Source organism: Lithobates pipiens, unplaced genomic scaffold (assembly GCF_037356315.1).
Source record: "Lithobates pipiens isolate NorthernLeopardFrog02 unplaced genomic scaffold, aLitPip1_a1.2 Scaffold_27, whole genome shotgun sequence".
In the NCBI taxonomy this organism is placed as follows: domain Eukaryota; kingdom Metazoa; phylum Chordata; class Amphibia; order Anura; family Ranidae; genus Lithobates; species Lithobates pipiens.
In genome coordinates this window covers 8,386,562-8,409,420 of record NW_027507788.1, presented here as the reverse complement: position 1 = coordinate 8,409,420, position 22,859 = coordinate 8,386,562, and the positions used below count along the sequence as shown (strand labels likewise).

Sequence of the window (22,859 nt, the reverse complement as noted above, 5' to 3'; positions counted from 1 at the left end):
ATCCAAACGGATGCTGCCTCTTTGTGACCAAGGAGATCATAGAGGAACGAGGCTCCCCCCGACTTCCTCCACCTGCATTTCCACTACACATGAGCGCCACCTGCAGTGGAGAAAATAGACTGCACTGGCCTACATGCAGCTGTAAATCTGTTGTGTAGTTTCTTTGTGCATGGCTGAACATTTTCTGTTGATAACAAAATCTCTTTTCTTTTTTGGTTCCCATAGGTGAACAACACACTGCAAAATCTGCCCTATAGATCTCCCAATGGCCTGTTCAGCATGTATCTCAGTCCCTCCTCCGTTGTTTTGATCTTCTCCTTTGGCCTGCAGGTCACTTATGATTATAACAGCGTTGTCGCAGTTGCAATTCCAGGCACTTACGCCAATGCTGTCAATGGACTCTGTGGAAACTTCAACAAGAACCCCAAAGACGACTTGATTCCAAAAGGAGGGAAGACCGTTGCGGACATAACAACTTTCGGAAAGAGCTGGAAGGTAGCAGAAGTGTTAAATTGCAGAGATGAGGGAAACCCTGTCTGTAACAATCTCCAAGCTGAAGAGAGAAGGCAAAGAGAGGGAGCCACCGAATGCGGGCTTTTGGTTAGTCAACGAGGTCCATTCCGTGGCTGTCATGCTCTTGTAGACCCAGAACCGTATTTTACAAGCTGTGTCTATGACTCCTGCATCATGGAAAACCGTCAAAGTATATTCTGCTCCGTCATAACATCATACGTGACGGCTTGTCAGGCTGCAGGGGTAACTGTACAACCCTGGAGGAGACAAGACTTCTGTCGTAAGTGATTTTTTTTTAGAATGATTAGCTATGATAACTAGTTTTGGAATTATTCTGATTTAGCTTTTTATAATATTTTTGATTTTATGAAAGAGATAGAGAGATATACAGTATATGTCCAAACACTTGACCATCACACTTATATGAGCTCGTTGGACAACCCATGACCATTAATATGGAGTTAGCCTGGCCCATGTGGCCATAAAGCCCTTTACTCTCCTGGCAAGGCTTTCCACAAAGATTTTGGAGTGTGGTTGTGGGAATTTGTGCCCATTTGTGAGGTCAGGCACTGATGTTGGATCAAAAGACCTGGCTCACAATCAGGGTTCCAATTCATCACAATGGTGTTCAGTAGGGTTGAGTTCAGGGCTCTGTGCAGGAAACTTGAGTTCCTCCACCAAATGGTCAATCTGTGTCTCAATGAAGCCAACAGTAGGGTTTATTAACTAAAGACAAATAGGCAGTGCACTTTCAAAGTGCAGTTGCTCCAGAGCTTAGAAAAAATAGGGACATAGGGGATAGTGGCGCTGCCACATGGTATGCATGATAAAGAAGTCCTTGTTATGGAGTTCTCAGTATAAATGGAGGGAGGCCGAGAAGGAGAAAAGACCTGTATATAGTTTGCAAAAAAGTTCATAAGCCAGGGCAAGCCTTCAGGGGGAAGTTGAGAGCAGACTCCAGGATATGCAAAAAGAAGAGAACAGGTGCCTCCAGGTTAGAACTAGCAGCATTTTTGAATTACAGGTGCAATTATCCACTTACATCAAAGTTATGGAAGTCCGGCACATGTCCTATCCACCCTGATGTGGCGTCCGTCCGGCGCTTTAGCGTTGCTGCAGCTTTTCCATGAAAGGGGTGTCCTGTCCAGCAGGGTTTCCGGGAGGCTGAGGCTTGGTTTGAAGCTGTAGATCGGTGGTGGAACGTAGCGCCGGATGCGGTGATATCACTGGTGGTCGCGAAGACGTTTCGGAGCATGCGCTGTGACTAACAAGACAGGTGCGCTCCTTTTTAACAGTCTATGCCCCGTAAGCTTGAGCAAGGATTGCGTCTGTCTTGTTAGTCAGAGCGCATGCTCTGAAAAACTTCATTGTGACCACCAGGGACCTCACCGCGCCTGACGCTGCATTCCACCACCGACCTACAGCTTCAAACCAAGCCTCGGGCACAGCTCTCCAGCCTCCCGGAAAGTAACTTACACTAACCCTAACCCTAATCTAATATTAAGCCTTAACTTACTCTCAAACCTTATGCCGCGTACACATGGTCGGACTTCCCGGCAGAAAAAGTCAGACGGAATCTTTTCATCGGATATCCCGATCGTGTGTGGGCCTCATTGGACTTTTTTTTTAATGAAAATTCTGATGGACCTAGAAATAGAACATGTTTTAAATTTTTCCGATGGAACCAATTCCTATCAGGAAAACCGTTCGTCTGTATATGCTGTTCCGAGGGACCAAAAACGACGCACGCTCTGAAGCAAGTATGAGACGGCAGCTATTGGCTACTGGCTATTGAACTTCCTTTTTCTAGTCCCGTCATACGTGTTGTACATCACCTGCGTTCTAGACGGTCGGACTTTGGTGTGATCGTGTGTAGGCAAGACCGTTTCAGTGGAACTCCTGTCGGAAACTCTGTCGGAAAAACCGTCAGAGTTTATTCAGTCAGAAAAAAAACGGTCGTGTGTACGCGGCATTACACCTTCAATTTTAGTCTCATAACCTAACCCCAACCATAAACCAGACACAAGCAAACACCACACCCAAAACTGTAATCATAACCATCAACCTACTGTAAACCCGAGATTAACGAAGAGAAATAGATTGCTTTATAGATTTATTGATTGATTGATCTATTTAAATCAAATTTTATTTCTTGCAGCACGTTCCTGTCCTGCACACAGCAGATATGAGGTCTGCGCAAATCCCTGTCCGGTCACCTGCGACGGTCTCAGTTCACCAGATAAGTGCAGTGGGAATTGTACAGAAGGTTGTGTCTGTAACGACGGCTACCTACTTAGCGGTGGAGACTGCGTCCCAATCTCCCAGTGCGGTTGCAGCTACAATGGTGCCTATTATTCTCTCGGTGAAAGCCTTTATGATGGAAGCACCTGCTCCAAAAAATGTACTTGCACCACCGGTGGAGTCATGAGCTGCACTCCTTCAACTTGCAGCACCAATGAGGAATGCCGTGTAGAAAAGGCAGTACTTGGATGCCATCCCTTAGGCTCAGCCACTTGCAAAGCATCTGGATATTCCAATTATAGATCCTTTGATGGACTCTCCTACAGATTTCAAGGGCAGTGTTCTTATGTACTAGCCCAGAGCTGTAGCGGCAGTGCGCCTGGAAACGACAAGAAGCTGGAAGGGTTCAGGGTGACCATAAATCACGAGAATCAAGGTTCCAGTTCTGGAGTGATTGAAACTGTAACGGTAGAAACCCACGGATTCAGTCTGACCCTTAGACGCCAACGAAGAGGTGTTGTTGAGGTAATGTTGCCTTCATGGAAATAAAGCTTATACTGTGTAATTTTAAGCAACAAAAAGCGTCAGACTGCCATATTGAGACATGTGTGTCAATTTAAAATTTTTATGCAAATCAATATGAGATGAAATACACATAGACATGTGCACCGCCGAAAAATTCGTTTGCTTTAGTTTTCATTCCATTCGTGTTTTTTGGGTCATTCGTTATGGTTGCAATTCGTAAATTTGAATATTCATAAATTCGTAAATTTGAAAATTTGAAAGACTAACCAACCAAAAATAACTAACTATTAAATGAAACAGAACAAATTAATAATCATAAATAATAATAATAATAAAAAAGTTTTTAATATTATTATTGGTTTTTATTTTTATTAACTTGTTAGGTTCCATTTGTTTAGATATGGCATTCGTTATTTTGGATAATTTGTAACTTCAGATAAATTCGTATTCGTTAAGTTCACTAACAGACAAATTTTAAAGGAAATTCCAATACCTATAATTTAATAGTTCGTAATAGTTAAGTTATTATTGGTTAGTTATTATTTAAGTTTTTCAAATTTTTGGGATTTCGGATTTTCCAAATTCCAAATTTCCAAATTTTCTAATTTACAGATTTTCTAATATTCAGACTTACGAATATTCGGAAAAATTTGTTAAAAGGGTTTTCTTTAATTTGGATATTTCCGAATGAACACATTTAAAAAAACAATTTGGAACGAAACATTTATATGTAAATCAATATGAGATGAAATACACATAGACATGTGCACCGCCGAAAAATTAGTTTGTTTTAGTCTTCATTCCATTCGTGTTTTTTGGGTCATTCGTTATGATTGCAATTTGTAAATTTGAATATTCATAAATTCATAAATTTAAAAATTTTTAAAGAATAACCAACCAAAAATAACTAACTATTAAATTAAACAGAACAAATTAATAATCATAAATAATAATAATAATAATAAAAAGTTTTTATTATTATTATTGGTTTTTATTTTTATTAACTTGTTAGGTTCCATTTGTTTAGATATGGCATTCGTTATTTCAGAGAATTTGTAACTTCGGATAAATTCGTATTCGTTTAAGTTCACTAACAGACAAATTTGAAAGGAAATTACAATACCTATAATTTAATAGTTAGTAATAATGGAGTTATTATTAGTTAGTTATTATTTCAGTTTTTCAAATTTCCGGGATTTTGGATTTTCCAATTTCCGAATTTTCAAATTTACAAATTTCTAATATTCAAACTTACGAATATTCAAAAAAATTTGCTAAAAGGGTTTTTGTTAATTTGAATATTCCCAAATGAACACATTTAAAAAATGAATTTGGAACTAAACATTTTTATTTAAATCAATATGAGATGAATTACACGTAGACATGTGCACTGCAGAAAAATTTGTTTGTTTTAGTTTTCGTTCCATTCGTTTTTTGTTTTGTTTTTGTTTTTCGGGTCATTCGTTATGATCGCAGCTCGTAAATTTGAAAGATTTGAACATTTGAAAGAATAACTAACTAAAAATAACTAGCTATTAAATTAAATGGAACACATTAATAATAATAAAAAGTTTTTATTATTATTATTTTTTTTTTATTATTATTAATTTGTTAAGTTCCATTCATTTAGATGCGGCATTCGTTATTTCGGATAATTCGTAACTTTGGATGAATTTGTATTCATTACGTTCACTAACAGCCAAATTTGAAAGGAAATACCAATGCCTATAATTTAATAGTAATAGTTAAGTTATTATTAGTTAGTTATTATTTCAGGTTTTTTAATTTTCGGGATTTCGGATTTTCGAATTTCCGAATTTTCGAATTTCTGAATTTCCGAATTTTCGAATATTCAAACTTATGAATATTCTGAAAAATTTGTTAAAAGGGTTTTTGTTCATTTGGATATTTCCGAATTAACACATTTAAAAAATGGATTCAGTTTGAGGAAAAAATAAATAAAAAACAAATTCAGAACAAAACAAATTGCACATTTCGAATTACACATTTTTGACCCAGAAATCTCATCAATAGCCTTGGGAACGTACTGTACATGGTTATGCTATACTTGACTTCCTCTTTTTTGGTAGCATGACATGTTTCAAAGTAGAACTGTAGGCAAAACTTTTTATTTTTATTTTTTTACATTTTGGATAGGAGGGTTATAACTAGGGATGCACCAATACCATTTTTTTACGAGTACCTATTAACGATTTTTTGATCAATTACCAACGTCTACCACAAGTCTTTATTTTACACTTTAGCTGTCAGCAATGGTACAAAGTATTGAACAGTTATTTACAAATTAATTACCTTTTTTTTTTTGTGCTTTTTTTCAATGTGAAACGTGTATACATATGTTAAAAGTGAAAAAATATTATCGAACAAAGCAAACAATTATTTTTTTTTAAATGATTAATAGTTTATAAAATAGAAGTGAACAGAAAAAAATCAGCAAGAAAATAATAATTAAATGAAGAAGGAGAATAAGGTGTTAATTAAGGTTGATTTGAGTAAATTATGGGTTAATAAGGGGTTAAACTGAGGAATATTTAATGAAAAAATTAAAAAATATATATATTTTTTTACTTGACAGGTTGCTTTAAACCGACTTCATCTGCAGATTGAAGTTCATCCTTTTGATCTGTAGATGAATAAAACAGAAAGATACAAAAATAAACAATGTTTATTTTTATCTTTCTGTTTAAGCGGATGAGCAATGTTGTTGATAAACATTTCCCGACTGCTTTTTTTTTAATGTATTTTTTGACAGCTGCTATTGCCAGGACATCATTTAGACTTCAGCTATCAACAGAGGAACCCCACTGACAGCTGAATTTAATCATCAGTTGTTAAGGACTTGGTGGCCCTGCTCCTTAACAGACGATAATTGACGGGGTTTTTAAAAAATATATATATATAATTTTTTTACATTTCAGCTGTCAGTGGGTGAATAGCTGAAAGAACCGAGCCTGAGAGCATTGGTTTCAGGTATCAGAGCATTTGCAAGAGTACCGATACTTGTGCCAATGCTTAGTATCTGCACGGATATCAGTATCAGTGTAACCCTAGTTATAACACTGTAAGGTAAATTTTTTTGTACCTTTGTCCCATTGGGGAGATTTCCCTTCACTTAATGTCCCATAGCCAAAGTGGAAGTTGGAGGAAATCCCTGGAAATTACCCCCAGGTCACTCGAACTAGTGTCCCCATTGGAAGATTTCCCCTTTGCCCATTTTTGCAATGAGTTAAAAAAAGGGGTATATTTCAGCTGTTAGGAAAGTTGCCACAGTGGACTCGAGACGACACATGAATGGTTGAAACTAGCTTTTAAAGAAAATTCTAGCTACATGAAGATTTTTTTTTTCTCTCTTCCAGCACCATGATTGGTAAATATACATTGTTCCGTGTGGTTAGATACAATGGTAAAATATAAAAGGATTACTAAATGAAAAAAAAAAAATTATTTTCCTCTGCATAGAATAAAATATCATCCTTGAAGAAGACCACATTTAGAAGGTCGAAACGCTAAGGGGTTTTATGTGGAAGACCACTTTTGCAGTAAAACCCTAATTTTATTAGGATTTCATACAATATGTAGTTCCATTATGGTTGGCTTTTTTGCCATTTTCATGTAAATGCCAGAGCTCAGTTTTTTTTACAACTCTTATGTAATTGCTAAATTGCCTTTTGATAAATCATTTTTAATTAATAACCTTTGAATTTCTTGGCTGCTAAAAAAACCCACGAGAGCATCTTTCCATTATATAAACGTTTTGGGGTGTGCAGCACGATCAGCTCATATATATGTGTTTTTTTTTTCTATTGTATTTTTTTTTTAGATAAATGGTACGACCACCAGGCTTCCGGCAACTTTACTAAACGGCAAAGTTAGAGCAGAATGTTATGGCAAAGGCACACTTATCAAAACCACCTATGGCCTGCAAGTCAGGTTTGACCACGTGAGCTACGCCACCGTCACCGTTCCCGGCAACTACAAGAATGCCATGTGCGGCCTTTGCGGCAACTACAACGGAAAGGAGGGCGACGACGGGCCGGCCTCCAGCGATGTAGTCGAATTTGGAAATAAGTGGAAAGCCCCGAGAGAGACAAGAGACAAGTGTGGCGATTGCGGAAGCAAGGCCAAACCCTGTTCTTCGTGTCCAGTAGAGAAGCAGAAGGTATTTTCAGGCAGTGTCTACTGCGGTATTATTACCGATCCATCTGGTCCATTCGCCAAATGCCATTCTGTGGTCAATCCCGCCTCCTACATTGAAGAATGTATCTCTGACTTGTGCCAAACCAATGGAGAAGATAGCAGCGTGTTATGTACCAGCGTCTACGTCTATGCCGATGCTTGCCGGTATGCTGGGGTCAAAGATGTTACATGGAGGACTGATTCTTTCTGCCGTAAGTAGCACAAATAGAATTCTACGTTCTTCCAATTTTTTTTTGAACCTGTAAGTTCAAATTTGCATGACTATCACGTTATACACCATTGGTATCATTTCTCATAAAAGCTCCACCTTTCATCATTAGAAAGCATCAGCTCTAGGCAAAGTCTAGGGCAAATGACTTCGACCTAGAGCTGATATCATCAGCCTGCTGCAGTCAGGAGGAAGCATTTCCTTAGTCGCCTCTCCCCTGGTGATCAGATTGCAGCATTGTAGTCACAAGCTGGGAGGCTTCTTCAGGTTGCCTTCAACCCTGAGTGTTTTGTAGCTTGAAGCTTTGGGGCGGCACAGTGGTGTAGTGGTTAGCACTCTCACTTAGCAGTAAAAAGGGTCACTGGCTCAAATCCCAACCACGACACTACCTGCCTGGAGTTTGCATGCTCTCCCTGTGCTTGCGTGAGTTTCCTCCGAGTACTCCGGTTTCCTCCCACACTCCAAAGACATGCTGGTAGGTTAATTGGCTTCTGTCCAAAATTGGCCCTAGTATTTGAATGGGGACCTTGGATTGTGGGCTCCTTGAGGGTGTAGAGACCAATGTGAGTATACAGGGATAGGGACAATTGTAGACATTCACTCAGGATGGACTGGCGTCTTTATTCAACCTTACTATCTATGAATACTATGAAGCTCAAAGACGCTGGAGGAAAAAATAAATAAAAAAAATCAACAACCCCTATGGAGATGGTTCACATCTCTACTCCATGTTTCCTGAAAAAAAACACCTGAAGCTCAAACAAGTTCTGGAGCTTTTTGTGTTGCTCAAATCGGGCAGACTTTGGTGTTTTTGGCGTGTTTCTATTTTCAAAGAAATTAATGGAAATTCGCACATTTTTGTGTGTATTTGAGCGTATTGGTTGGCATGTTTTTTTGCTCAAATTAAAATTTTTAAAAATAAAATAGTAATAATATATGAATAATTAAATACAAAACGAATATACAAATAACTAAAAATCATCATATATAAGTAAAATAAATTAATAATATGCAATAATACATTAATAAATTATAATTAACCTCTAACCATAAAAAATATTAAATATAGTATTATTATTATTATTATTATTATTATTATTATTATTATTATTATTATTGCTATTATTATTATTATTAATAATAATAATAATAATAATAACAATAAACACCCAAACTCTAGAAAAAATGCATTATTATTAATAATAATAATAATAATAATAATAATATTGTTATTATTAATAATAATAATAATACTAATAATAATAGTAATAATAATAATAATAATAATAACTTATTTTGTGTTATGCTCCATACAAACTGTCGGACATTCCGACCAAGAAATCCGTCTGATTTTTTCCGATGGATTTTGGCCCAAACTTGTCTTGCATACACACAGTCGCACAAATTTGTTGGAATTTCCGATCGTTCTGATCGAGGTGACGTCAAACACGTATGTCGGGGCTATAAACGGGCCAGTAGCCAATATCTTTTGTCTCTTAGTTTATTCTGAGCATGCGCGGCCCTTTGTCCGTCGGAATTGTCTACACACAATCGGAATTTACGCGATCGGATTTTGTTGTCGGAAAATTATAGATCCAGCTCTCAAACTTTGTGCGTCAGAAAATCTGACTGAAAAAGTCCAATGGAGCCCACACATGGTCGGATTTTCCGACAACATGATCCGATCGCACATTTTCAGTCTGAAAATTCGACCGTGTGTATGGGGCATTAAGGTTAGGGTGTTTAGTTATTTATTATTATTATTTTTTAAGGGGTAAGGGTTAAAGCTAAGGGTTAATTATTTATTTATTGTTACTTAGTGTTAATTTATTGAATTCATTTATTTATTATTTATGATTTTTACTTATTTGTGTATTTATTTTACATTTATTTGTTCATTTATTAGTATTCATATAATAATAAATAAAATAAAAATAAATAAAATAATAATAAATAACCCTAACTCCAACTCCTAATCCTAACTCTAACCTAAACTGAACTCAAATTCTTTACCTTAACGAAAAAACATTATAATAAATTATTATTAATAATAATAATAATAATAATAATAATAAAAGAAGAAATAAAAGCTAATGGAACAGCTAAAAAAAAGCTGAAATATCTAGCAACAAATGATGCAACAGATAATAGTTTTTTTCTATTTGCTAATAAAAAAAAACGCCAAAGCCCAAAAACACTGTATACAAATGCGCAAAAAAAAGTGCAAAAAGCCGGAAAAGGTGTGAATGCAGCCTTAGGGACTGATCTGTGTCAGACATCAACCAAAAACGGCACAATCACCAGGATTTTCATCTGACTACGTCACCTCTGAGCCAACATCTCAGTCCGGGAAGTAAATGGTTACCCTGGGTGATGCCTGAAAAATGATGGAGCCGTCTTTCTGAAAGGAAAAGCCATTTTCTGGGAAATGTGAGGGAATATATCTGATGACGGGTCCACCATATTATAATGTGCTTTTTTTTTTTTTAACAAATCTACTTTGTCAATATTGAATTTATTTGATATTATTTATTTATTTATTTATTTATGATATTTTTTTTATTTATTATTATTATTATTATTATTATTATTATTTTTATTATTATTATTATTATTATATTATTACATTATTTATTTATGATATTTATTATTATTATTATTATTATTATTATTATTATTATTATTATTATTATTATTATTATTATTATTTATTACATTATTTATTTATGATATTATTTATTTATTATTTATTTATTTATGATATTTATTATTATTATTATTATTATTATTATTATTATTATTTATTACATTATTTATTTATTTATGATATTATTTATTTATTATTTATTTATTTATATTGATAATATTGAATTTGTTTGATGCACTGATGACCATTTTTATCATTATAAAGCAATGAACTGCGGCCCTCACAGTCAGTACAAGGTCTGCGCGGACATGTGCTCCACCAGCTGTGCTGCTATGTCAGATATCTACGAGTGCTCCGACTTGTGCGATGAAGGGTGCGAGTGTGACGAAGGCTACTTCTTTGATGGATCAAACTGCTTGCTGTTGAACCAATGCGGATGCAATGAAAATGGAGTATACTACCAGGTACAATATCTCACTTTCTAAACCCAACAGGGAAAACTCTTCAAGATCTCGCCCAAAACTGTTCCTCAAGCAAAACTTACAGGTTACACCACTTAATATTTTTCATTCTTGATTATAGATGTCCTACTTTTTGTTAGTTGTGGTTCTGTCTAAGGATACCATTTTTTTAATAAAAAATAAATAAATGAAACATATTATCCATTCACCTACAGACCTCTTCATACCCATTTATACACCCCAACCCAAAAGAATCCAAGGCAAAAGCCACAAATCCCTCGTATCCTACAAGACTTTATCACTATCCTTTAACTTAGTATCAGGAGAAAGCAAACATGCTCCTCCAGTGTATAAACATTATTATTTGGATAAAGGTGAATATCTCTGGCAGGTTATCTTCCCGTGGATGGTAGTTCATAGTGCTTCTAAGATCTGACAGTCTTTATCAAGCCCTAACATAGATGTCACGTTCAGGAGTCAGGCTCATAGACCAGTAGCTATTATGGTAGGGAGGTTCACATCAACCAGCTGGATAAGTGCAGCAGCAGGTCGCCCTGGTGGATGACGTGGGCCCACCTAATGTGAGTCTAAGCCAGTGTTTCTCAACTCCAGTCCTCAAGGCGCCCCAAGAGGTCTTGTTTTCGGGCTTTCCATTATTTGGCGCAGGTGATTTGATCAGTTAGTAATTACAACAGCCGTTTCATCTGAGGGAAATCCTGAAACATGGCCTGTTGGGGCGCCTTGAGGACTGGAGTTGAGAAACGCTGGTCTAAGCACTAAAAGGTGTTCACCAGACCTCCTAATGGTGGAGATGGGTTTTTACTGTGTGTTAATACCAGTTCGGAGGCCTTAGGATCACCCCACCAGTAGGTGAGTAAGCCAAGGTCCAGTAGCAGATAAAGCAAGTAGGGATCAAGCAGAAGCATAGTCAGTAAACAAGCCAAAGGTTGGTAACAAGTGGTTGCAAGTTGGGATCAAGCAGAAGCGTATTCAAAGAACAAGCCAAAGATAGGTAACGAGGGGTAGCAGAGATATGGATGACAGCAAGAGATACAAGAGCGAAAAATTGGCTGGAGAGAGAGCACAATAATCTGGCAAACAGGAAGTGCAGTGGCATTGTAAAATAGGATAAAAGTTGGATGCATTTGATGATCTTAACCAAGAAAAAGAGTGTTCTTTTTGTTCTGGTAAGAGATGTATCAACCTAGGACCAGAACATGTCCCACCTACACTTTACCTTTATTTCCTTTGATGGAAGACCCATTCCATTGTATAATTATCAAAACCAAACCCCACTTCTATTGGCGCAATGCTTTTGCACACTAATCATATTCCTGTAGATGGGTGATGATGCAGGGCTGGATGACTCCCTCCTCCCATGATGTGCCATTTGATTACTTGTACTTGTAACCACTTCTTGTAACACTGTAACTTTGAAAACCTTTATTAACCACTTTCCCGTCCCTTAGGCACATTATAAATGGCCAAAGGTTTACTACCAGGATCATGGTTGAAGCTACAACCGTGAGCCCAGTATTGTCTTTTAGAGCCTGTGATTCCCTATTAGATAAAAGGGATCCTGACAGCTATACAGCCACCAGATCCCTTGTTCAGGTGGTGGAAGGGGATCTCCTCCTCGCCCTGCCACCACCTTATTGGGCTCTCCCGTCTGATTGCAGAGTATGGTAAGGATGCAACCAGCGGAATCCACTTCCTGAGACACAGTGAAAGGAACGAATGTTGTTCCTCTCACTGTGTGACATCAAAAACTGGAAGTGAAGAGGATTATATCACTTCCGGTTTCGGTCTCATATAAACAAGGAGAGACCTGGGGATTCATAGACCCCAGATGTTTTCATAAGGAGAACCTATCACGGCCCATGCTATCACAAGGAATGTTGTTCATACCTTGTAATAGCAGTCAAAGTGATTAAAAAAAAAAGCATTAAAGATACCCACCATTTTATTCTTTAAGGCCTCTGCTTAAAAAAATGTATAATATTTGGGGGTTCTCTTTTAGTCTTTTAGCAAAAAAATAATAATTTTTATTTTACATGCAGGGGAGAATTGACCCGGAATGGAAGTAGTTAAAATATTACTGAAATATAAAAAAAATATATAATTGACACAGAAAACTTGGAATATTGTACATTTTTTATATTCAGAATCCCTCTATCATTTTAATTCCATCTATGATTCTTTGTGTTTTAAAATACACTATATTACCAAAAGTATTGGGACACCTGCCTTTACACGCACATGAACTTTAATGGCACCCGAGGCTTAGTACGTAGGGATCAATATTGGGTTGGCCACACCCTTTGCAGCTATAACAGCTTCAACTCTTCTTAGAAGGCTGCCCACAAGGTTTAGGAGTGTGTCTTTGGGAACTTTTGAAAAGCAAGGTCCATAAAGACTAAGGGGCCAAGCCTAACCCTTGAAAAACAAGCCCCACGCCATAATCTCCCCTCCACCAAATGATTTTGACCAGTACACAAAGAAAGGACCATAAATACATGGATGAGGGAGTTTGGGGAGGAGGAACTTGATTGGCTTGCTCAGAGTCCTGACCACCACCTGATAGAACACTTTTGGGATGAATTAGAGCGAAGACTGTGAGCCTGGGCTTCTCATTCAACATCAGTGCCTGACCTCTCAGATGTGCTTCTGGAAGACTGGTAAAACATTCCCATAGACACCCTCCTAAACCTTGTGGACGGCCTTCTCAGAAGAGTTGAAGCTGTTATAGCTGCAAAGGGTGGGCCAACTCAATATTGAACCCTCCGGACTAAGACTGGGATGCCGTTAAAGTTCATGTGCGTGTAAAGGCCGACGTCCCAATACTTTTGGTACTATAGTGTATCTTTGTACATTGATTGACCATCTATCTGAATTCTGGATAAACCTGCATGTATCAAATGACCTAACTCTCTGCATTTTTCTGCAGGCTAATGAAGTTGTGTTGAATGATGACTGCAGTCAAGAGTGTACGTGCAATCCCGTCTCAGGAGTCTCTTGCCGGAACAAGACCTGCTCAGCGAATGATAAGTGTCTGATTGTGGATGGTATCCGAGCTTGTGTCAACGCTGGTGAGTTTGGTACAATTGTGTTAGGGAGGCTGTGCTATGGAGAGCCCAACTGTATTAAGGAGGATGAAATGCCAACCTGAGATTCCCCCAATCCCAAGAGATGATAGGGAAGTATGGAGGGCAATTTACATAGTCATGGTGCACTTTCCCTTAAAGTGGTTGTAAATCCAAGAAATATCTCCTAAACCTATACGGTTTACCCGAAGACAGCCACCGCGCCGTAGACAGCGGCGCGCAGGCGCACTGGGCAGGCCGCAGATCGCGGCGATATGCCACGAGTGTCGGCTCCCATGCGTATGCGTGGGAGTGACGTCATCGCGGCTCCGGCGAATCACTCCAGGATACATGGCAGCGGCGAAGAGGAAGACAGAGGACCGCTTCGGGGGCTTCGTTCTCAGGTAAGTTATTCATAATGAGCTAGTATTTCTGTTGCATAAACAGACATTTTCCTTGAGATTTGTTGAGAATTGTTGTCAGAACCTTTCACAGTTTTTCACAGGCAACATATATTAAAACCCCCAACACTGAAAAAAATCCTTTCAGGGGGCTGGTGCAATTTTGTTGTTTTACAATCTTTTTTTGGGGTTATAGATCCCTGCAAGTCCAAAACCTGCCGCGTGAAGGAGAGCTGCAAAGTCCAAGAGGGAGTTGCAGTTTGTGTGCCGAATTACAACGGCGTGTGTTGGGCATGGGGCGACCCTCACTACAAGAGTTTGGATGGCAAAGAATATGACGCTCAGGGCACCTGCAACTACATCTTGGCTCAGTACACTGGTAACGATACGGGCCTGGAGCCATTCAAGCTTACCACCAAAAATGAGAACAGAGGATCTCAAGATTTCTCCTTTGTGAAGAAGATGGAACTCACTATGTATAACATTAAGGTTTCGGTACAAACTGGAGAATTTCCTGCAATACGAGTAAGTAGGTTTTTCGATACCAGAAAAAATAGGGTCTAATTAGCAAAAAATTATCTAAATGGTTTAATGAGGTCGTTAATTTTGGCATCATATCTTTTATTGAACACTGTAAGACTATAAAACTATATGGGCAACTTAAAGTAGAGCTTCTTTCAGCTTTGGGTAGACTGGCATTTAGTTAGAACCCCTTTTTTTTTGTTATGCTGCTTGAATCTCATTGGGGAGTATAGACCCAATTTTTGCTTCATAGATGCATCAGGAAATTAGGGGAAATATCCTCCTAGACATCTGTCACAGGAACAGTTGCCTTCATTAAAATATCTCTCCTTGCCTATATTTCTAGGCAGGTGTGTAGACAGGTGCAGTCTGTACTCCCCACTATAGGTGGCGCTCAACCAAAGGGGCAATGCAGTAGGAGAAGGAAGTCATGAGGAACTTTGTTCCTCTATGACTTCCTGCCATCACCAGGAAGATAGCTGTCCGATTGGAGGCTGGCACACCACGTGACCACGGCAGCCATCTTGGGTCAGGGCAGAGTCTATTTAAGACACTGGCTCCCGAGTTTGGCACGCATTGTACAAGTGGCTAGTGTAGAGACAGGATCCTCGTCTGGCAGGGACAGTGTGCAGTGGCAGGGAGACTTTCCAGAGGTGCAGGGACTACACTATCTCTACTTAGGAAGCCTTGCATTTGGGTGTGGATCATTCCCATTCCTCGTATCTCAGGATACGCTCCTCTGCTACGGTTTCATAAGTGGCTTCGGTTGGCTGTGCTTACTCACCGGGCCTACTTGTACAATATTGAAACTATCTTAATACATTGTTCGATCTCATTTGCGGCCTCTACTGGTTCTCTGCCCACTGACACATCACGCTGCACTCTACCCACAAGTGTCAATGGCCACCAGGGCTATTAAGAGGGTGAATCACCCCAGCATAGATACAGACAGCAATAAAAGCCAAAACTTGAAACGATGACACCTAGGCCGAAAGTGTTTTTTTAGAAAGTCTGCAATGGCAACTCACATATCCCTTTTATGACAGGTTTCCCATTAAGAGTTGATCCACCAAATGGAATATTGTAGTCATAGCTGGAACTTAGTGGGCCATGTCAAATTCTGACTTGCTAAATGTCCTAGATACCCCAGAAGCGAGATCACACTGTCACCCTTTGCAGTTTTGGTGTTCCCACCCACCTCTGTATGTTTGATTTTCTCCTGCCACATTCTTCCTAAAACAGTATAAATATAAAATCCAGTAGGTATGGGGGAAGCCCATCTTATTGGGCACAGAAGGTTTACAGACTGATGAACTCAGCACAGGGATGTGAGAGACCCTTTTAATGTGCACAGCAGCTGTGCATGCCATGGAATTCTGGGCAGGGGTGGTGAGAACCCCTCAAGTGTCCCAGGAGCTATGCAAACTCAGGAACTCTGCCCTCGGGTGGTGGGAGCCCCTCATGATAGGCATAGAAGATGTGCAGACAAGGAAAGTCAGCTCAGAGATCTAAATAATAGAGTCCTTAAGAGATAGAAGAAATGTTTAGGGGTTTAAGTCTCCAATATCCACCAAACTCTGAATTATTAGTTTAAAGTGGTATAAACCTTTTGTTTGATTATTTTTGTTAACTAAACAATATGCAATGCAGCTGATATTTTCACTGTTTTGCCAGGTTAATGGCGAGTTAACCAATTTGCCAGCCACACTTGCCAATGGAAAACTCAATGCGTATCAAAGTGGCTTCACAGCCACTTTGGAGGCGGACAATGGTGTCATCGCAACATTTGACTGGAACTGGTTCTGTTCCGTGACCATCCCCAGCAGCTATTACAGCTTGATTTTTGGTCTCTGTGGCAACTTCAACCAGGATCCAAACGATGACCAAAGAGCTCGGGATGGAACATTAATTAGCTCTATCACCGACTGGCTCGTAGCCTGCAAAGAGGACGACCAAGACCATTTCTGTTTCGACTCTTGTCCTGGTCAGTGTTCAACCTGTGATGAAAAGAAGAAGGATCAATACAGGGGAGATCATCATTGTGGTTTAATTGTCAAAGAAGATGGCCCTTTCAGAGAATGCATCGGGAAAATAAACCCCAACAAGGTCTTTGATTCCTGTTTGTTTGATGTTTGTGCAAACAATGGTGCTAAAGTCATTCTGTGTCAAGCCCTGGAGACGTTTGCAACTGCTTGTCTTAATGAAGGGATTAAACTGTATGACTGGAGGACACCCAGTAATTGTAGTAAGTGCAATTTATTTTATTACATTTATTCTAATGTAGGATACAAACTAATTCATATGAATACGTGATAGATAGATAGATAGATAGATACGAAATAACGTCATCACGTTAAGTACGATCTGATTTTCTGACAACTTTGTCTGACTGTGTGTATGCAACAGTTTCGGACAAAATCCGTCTGACAAAATCTGACGGATTTGGTTGACGGAATGTCCGACCGTGTGTACAAGGGCTAAGAAAAACTTTGTGTTTCACTTTGGAGAGAGTTCTGCCCCGTACACACGATCGGATTTTCCAACAACAAATGTTGGATGTGAGCTTGCTGGCGGAAAATCTCACCGTGTGTATACTCCATCGAACATTTGTTGTCAGACTTTCCACCAACAAATGTTGGCTAGCAGGTTCTCAAATTTTCCGCCAACAAATTTTCGTGTGTGGGCTCTATCAGACTTTTTCTGTCGGAATTTCCAACGGAAAAAGTTTGAGAGCTGGATCTAAAATTTTCCGACAACAAAATCCAATCAGAATTTTTCCCGATCGTGTGTAGAGAATTCTGACGCACAAAGTGCCACGCATTCTCAGAAATTTTTTTAAGACGAAAGCTATTGGCTACTGGCCTCTACTTAGTCCCGTTTTGTACGTCACCTCGTTCCGAACGATCAGATTTTCCGACAACTTTGTGCGACCGTGTGTATGCAAGACAAGTTTTGGCCAAAATCCGTCGGAAAAATCTGACGGATTTTGTGGTCGGAATGTCCGACCGTGTGTATGGGGCATAATAGGATGAGTTCTCTGAATGATGGAGAGGGGATGAAGGTGAGTAGCACTTGTCTTTAACATACACAGCCACAGGAAGATTGCTGCTCTGGGTGGTATCCAGCAGCCTGAAGGAAATATTGGTTTGAACAGATGCCTATTCACGCCAGTAACGGCTTGTTTACATGAGTCCGAAACTCTGGTTTCTGATGTCGCACAGTGAGAGGAACAACATCAGTTCCTCTCATTATGTCCCACGAACCGGATGCCGCCACTCTCATCCTTACCAGGCTTCCCAATTGCACGGGAGAGCCCGGTAAAGTCAGCGGCAGGAGGGGGGTGGGACCCCATTCTGTCACCTGTAAAAGTAATCCAGCGGCTTCGTAGCTACTAGGAATACTTTTATGTTGAAGAAAATCGCCAGCCTAAATAATGATATCTCTATCATTGCTGCAGCTGCAGCGATGACTGTGATATCACCCATCCAATCTAGCGATGCACCAGTACCTTGCTGGGTGACAAGTGGTTAAAGTTTGTTTTGAGATATTTATCAATTTAGCAGGGCATACTTGTATGCCAAATAATTCTACCAAAAAAAAAGGGCATTGTAAGTTCCTCAGGGGAGGGGACTAATGCAAATGGTAGCACGGGTATAAATTAAATAAATAAATATTGAACATGTAGTTTTATATTGTTAAGAACTATTATGATAATAGCTTGCTACAGATACAGAGTCTTGCCGATCACTATTTCCATTTATCCATTTCAGCAAAGACATGTGAAGATCTGAACAGCCATTATACTGCCTGTGGAAATGCCTGCCAGGCCACTTGCTCTGACCGAACAGCTCCATCAAAATGTAAGAAACCCTGTGTAGAAGCCTGCGAGTGTAAACAGGGCATGGTACTAAGTGGGGACAAATGTGTGCCCGTCTCAAGCTGTGGTTGCCAATACAATGGGCGGTATTACGAGCCCAATCAGTCTTGGTATGATGAGAAATGTACTGTGCTCTGCAAATGCGATCCAGGATTAGGTATGACCGTTTGCCAGCCAACAAGCTGTAAAAAAAGTGAGAAGTGTATGGTGGCCGATGGGAAACGAGGCTGCTATCCTACTCAGTACACAACATGCACAGTCTCCGGTGATCTTCACTATACCACATTCGACAAGCTGAGATTTAGTCTTACGAAAACCTGCATCTACCAGCTGGTAAAGGTAACCTCAGATGACCCTTCCCTGGTCAAGTTTGCCATCAAAGTCCAGAATGAACACCGAGGTAACCGAGCAGTGGCCTTTACTAAAGCTGTGACGTTGGAGGTCTACAACAAAACCATCACCATCAGTAAAGAATTTCCAATGAAGATAAAGGTATGGCAATTCATTAGGAAACTGTTATATTTTCCTTTTTTTGACCGTTGATGTAAAAGAAACATCATCTGTTACATGTTATTGTCCAGTGTGTGGCGCTTAAAGGATTCAAAAAGCTGGGAATATTAAAACCGAAGAGAAATTTGGAGTATTAAAAAGGCAATCATTTAAAAATGTTTAATTTTGAATACTCATAGTCGATTTGAATTACTGTATTTATCGGGGAATAACACGCACCGGCGTATAACACGCACCCCAAGTTTAGGAGGGCATTTTAAGGAAAAAAGTTTTAGGAGGGAAGTTTAAGGAAAAAAAAGCTTACATTTAAATGCCCATCAATGCAGCCTTATCAGTGTGCATCTGCAGCCTTGTCCATCATTGCAGAATGATCAGTGTCATTTGCAGCTTGCCCAGCATCATTTGCAGCTTGCCCAGTGCTGTTTGCAGCTTTGCAGTGTCATTTGCAGCTTGCCCAGCGCCGTTTGCAGCCTTGCCCATGTTTAAATTTCCCGCCGGCCGAGACAGACCGAGCGAGCGCCACCGAAAAAGACAGAGCGCCGCCGAAAAAAGACCAAGCGCCGCCGAACAAGACAGAGCCGACTTGCTCGGCTCCGCTCGTAGTCCCGCCTCCCTGCTGTTTCTCTAGCGAGCGCTGTCGAAAAAGACCGAGCCGTCTGTACTGTGTATTCGGCTGGGCTCCGCTCGCAGTCCCAGCCAGTATGGGCGGGACTGCAAGCCGAGCCGAGTACACAGTACAGTTGGCTCGGTCTTTTTCGGCAGCGCTCGCTCCAGAATCAGCAGGGAGGCGGGACTACGAGCGGAGCCGAGCAATCGGCTCTGACTTGTTTGGCGGCGCTCGGTATTTTTCGGCGGCGCTCGGTATTTTAGACTCACAGACAGTGGGGATCGGCGTATAACACGCACCCACGACTTTCCCCCGATTTTAAGGGGGAAAAAGTGCGTGTTATACGCCGATAAATGTGGTAGTCAAAACTTTCTATTATCACTTTAGAACTCCATGGGTGAGGTTTGGACAGCTGTGAAAAGGGTCTTACTTCTCTTTTGGTATCTTGTATGTGTTCTAGAAGAAGTGTGACAGTTGTCACTTTAAGCCCTTGTACACACGGTTGGACATTCCGACAACAAAATCCGTCCGATTTTGTCCGAAACTTGTGTTGCATACACACGGTCGGACAAAGTTGTCGGAAAATCTGATCGTACGTAACGTGATGACGTTATTTCGTTAGGACGGGACTACGTTCAGGCTAGTAGCCAATAGCTTTGGTCTAGGAATTTGATCTGAGCATGCGTGGCATTTTGTCCGATCGGAATTCTCTACAAACGATCGGACAAAGTCCGATCGGATCATGTTGTTGGAAAGTTTTATAGCCCAGCTCTAAGCCCTTGTACACACGGTCGGACATACTGCCAACCAAATCCGTTGGATTTTGTCCGACGGATTTTGTCTGACGGATTGTGTCCGAAACTGTTGCATACACACGGTCGGACCAAGTTGTTGGAAAATCCGATCGTTCAGAACGTGATGACGTTATTTCGTTACGACGGGACTATGTTCACGCTAGTAGCCAATAGCTTTGATGTAGGAATTTGATCTGAACATGCGTGGCACTTTGTCCGATCAAAATTCTCTACACATGATCGGAGTATGTCCGATCGGACCAGTTTGTCAGAAAATATTTCCAACAAGTTGGAAAATTGGGTCCGACGGATATTCCGACGGAAACAGTCCGATGCATACCACACACGATCGGATTATCCGACAAAACGGTTCGATAGGACACATTCCGTCTGAATCTCCGATCGTGTGTACAAGGACTTAAACTTTGTCCGTCGGATATTCCAATGGAAATAGTCTGATGGAGCCCACACACTGTCGGATTATCCGACAACACGGTCCGATCGGACATTTTCCGTCGGAATGTCCGACCGTGTGTACAAGGACTTACAGATATTTCAGGTGTATATGCTTTCTTATTTTGGCAACAACTCTAGAAAGCAATGAAAATTTTACAAGGGTTCTAAATAGGGACAAGATTTGGGTTTGCCACTACCATGGGTTCTAGGCAAATCCTGCAAGTTCAAGATTTGCAGTCCTAGCAAATTTTGTGCACATGCACTAAAAAGAATTTTCTTAAATGATAATACACTGCATGATGTTTGAACTATAGCGAGCAAGTTTACAAGTGCCAATAAGTGGACTTTTAGTTAAGTAAGGCCCTTCAATAAAAAAGGAGGGACACAGAGCAGCCATAGTGTCAGGGAATTGGAAGCTGTTGTAGGAAAAGCATAATAAATATGAAATCTACCTATCTTTATTTTAGGTTGATGGACAATATACTTGCTTACCGTACTATTTTGAGTCAACGAAGGTCATCGCCTACATATCAGGATCTGATTTGGTCCTCACGACAGACTTCAACTTAAAACTGACTTCTGACGGGAAGGGTTATGTGCGTGTCACCTTGCCAAACACGTACGCTGGAGCTGTTAGTGGTTTATGTGGTAACAACAATGCAGATCGCTCTGATGATTTCGCTATTGGCAACGGTGTTAAAGCCAAAACTAGTGAAGAATTTGGTGACCACTGGAAGGTGGGAGAAGTAAAAGGATGCACAAGCGAGTGCACCAATTGCCCAAAATGCACTGATGCAGAGAAGGACACCTACAAGGGTGACCAGCATTGTGGTCTTCTTATCAAACCTGATGGACCATTCGGCCAATGTCATGCTTCTGTTGACCCAACTTCATTCTTTGAGGACTGCAAATCTGATGCCTGTGCCTACAAGGGTCACCAGTCAGTTGTCTGCAACATCCTTGCCTCCTATGTTTCTGAGTGTCAGAAAAATGGTTCCACGATCAAGGAATGGAGGACTCCATCTTTCTGTGGTAAGCTTTGTCTTAGGCATTGTTCTCAGGCTCTGTTTCTTCTAAACTCGGGGTAGGGAAGCTATGGCTCGCGAGCCAGATGTGGCTCTTTTGATGGCTGCATCTGGCTCTCACCTCTCAATCCGCGGATTGCGTTGTGTGCCGATCCGTGGATTGAGCCCATAGGAAAGGCTGCAGCTTCGGCCTAGCTCCAGAGCTGCGGCCATCTTGGTACACCCAGCGGCGGCCTAGGTGAGAGGCGCACTGACGTCATCATCACCCATCTCAACTGCTCTTGGATCTGCCTGCCTGTGTAGTGGTAAGCAAGCAGACAATCGTAGGGGAGATGTGGATATTACAGTGGGGGAGATGATGTGGATATTACAGTTATAATTGAAATTAGTCAATTAAAAAAAAAATAGTTTTAAACATATTGTATGGCTCTCGTGGAATTACATTTTAAAATATGTGGTGTTCATGGCTCTCTCAGCCAAAAATGTTCCCTACCCCTGTTCTAAATAGTAGTGTGCAAATAGGTTAATAGGCTCCTATAAGAACCCATCCATCTTCAAGACTGAGCTACACTATGTGATTTATGTTCTTTGCTATTAGCTACGTAAAATAAAGATATAAAGTAATTCGTAGATAAAGTACATATACCCAAAAAAACTAAACTTTTTTCACCGGTAAGCCTTGAGGTTTCAAATAATTATTTGCCTCCCTTCTTTTCTTAAGATTTTCTTAAGATTTGTATGTATGTGCCATGGGAATTATTTATATTCCTA

At 40.0% G+C, this 22,859-nt stretch overlaps 1 protein-coding gene across 1 annotated transcript in view; it reads left to right on the top strand.

Moving 5' to 3' along the window:
* LOC143933472 (IgGFc-binding protein-like) overlaps positions 1 to 22,859 on the top strand; it is a 100,400-nt gene that overhangs the window by 16,581 nt on the left and 60,960 nt on the right. Inside the window, exons 7-15 of the mRNA XM_077456377.1 lie at positions 226 to 793; positions 2,672 to 3,279; positions 7,121 to 7,688; positions 10,617 to 10,816; positions 13,761 to 13,902; positions 14,494 to 14,822; positions 16,494 to 17,064; positions 18,590 to 19,188; positions 21,531 to 22,095. Of these exons, the coding sequence (XP_077312503.1) occupies positions 226 to 793; positions 2,672 to 3,279; positions 7,121 to 7,688; positions 10,617 to 10,816; positions 13,761 to 13,902; positions 14,494 to 14,822; positions 16,494 to 17,064; positions 18,590 to 19,188; positions 21,531 to 22,095 (4,150 nt within the window). The remainder of the gene's footprint in view (positions 1 to 225; positions 794 to 2,671; positions 3,280 to 7,120; positions 7,689 to 10,616; positions 10,817 to 13,760; positions 13,903 to 14,493; positions 14,823 to 16,493; positions 17,065 to 18,589; positions 19,189 to 21,530; positions 22,096 to 22,859) is intronic.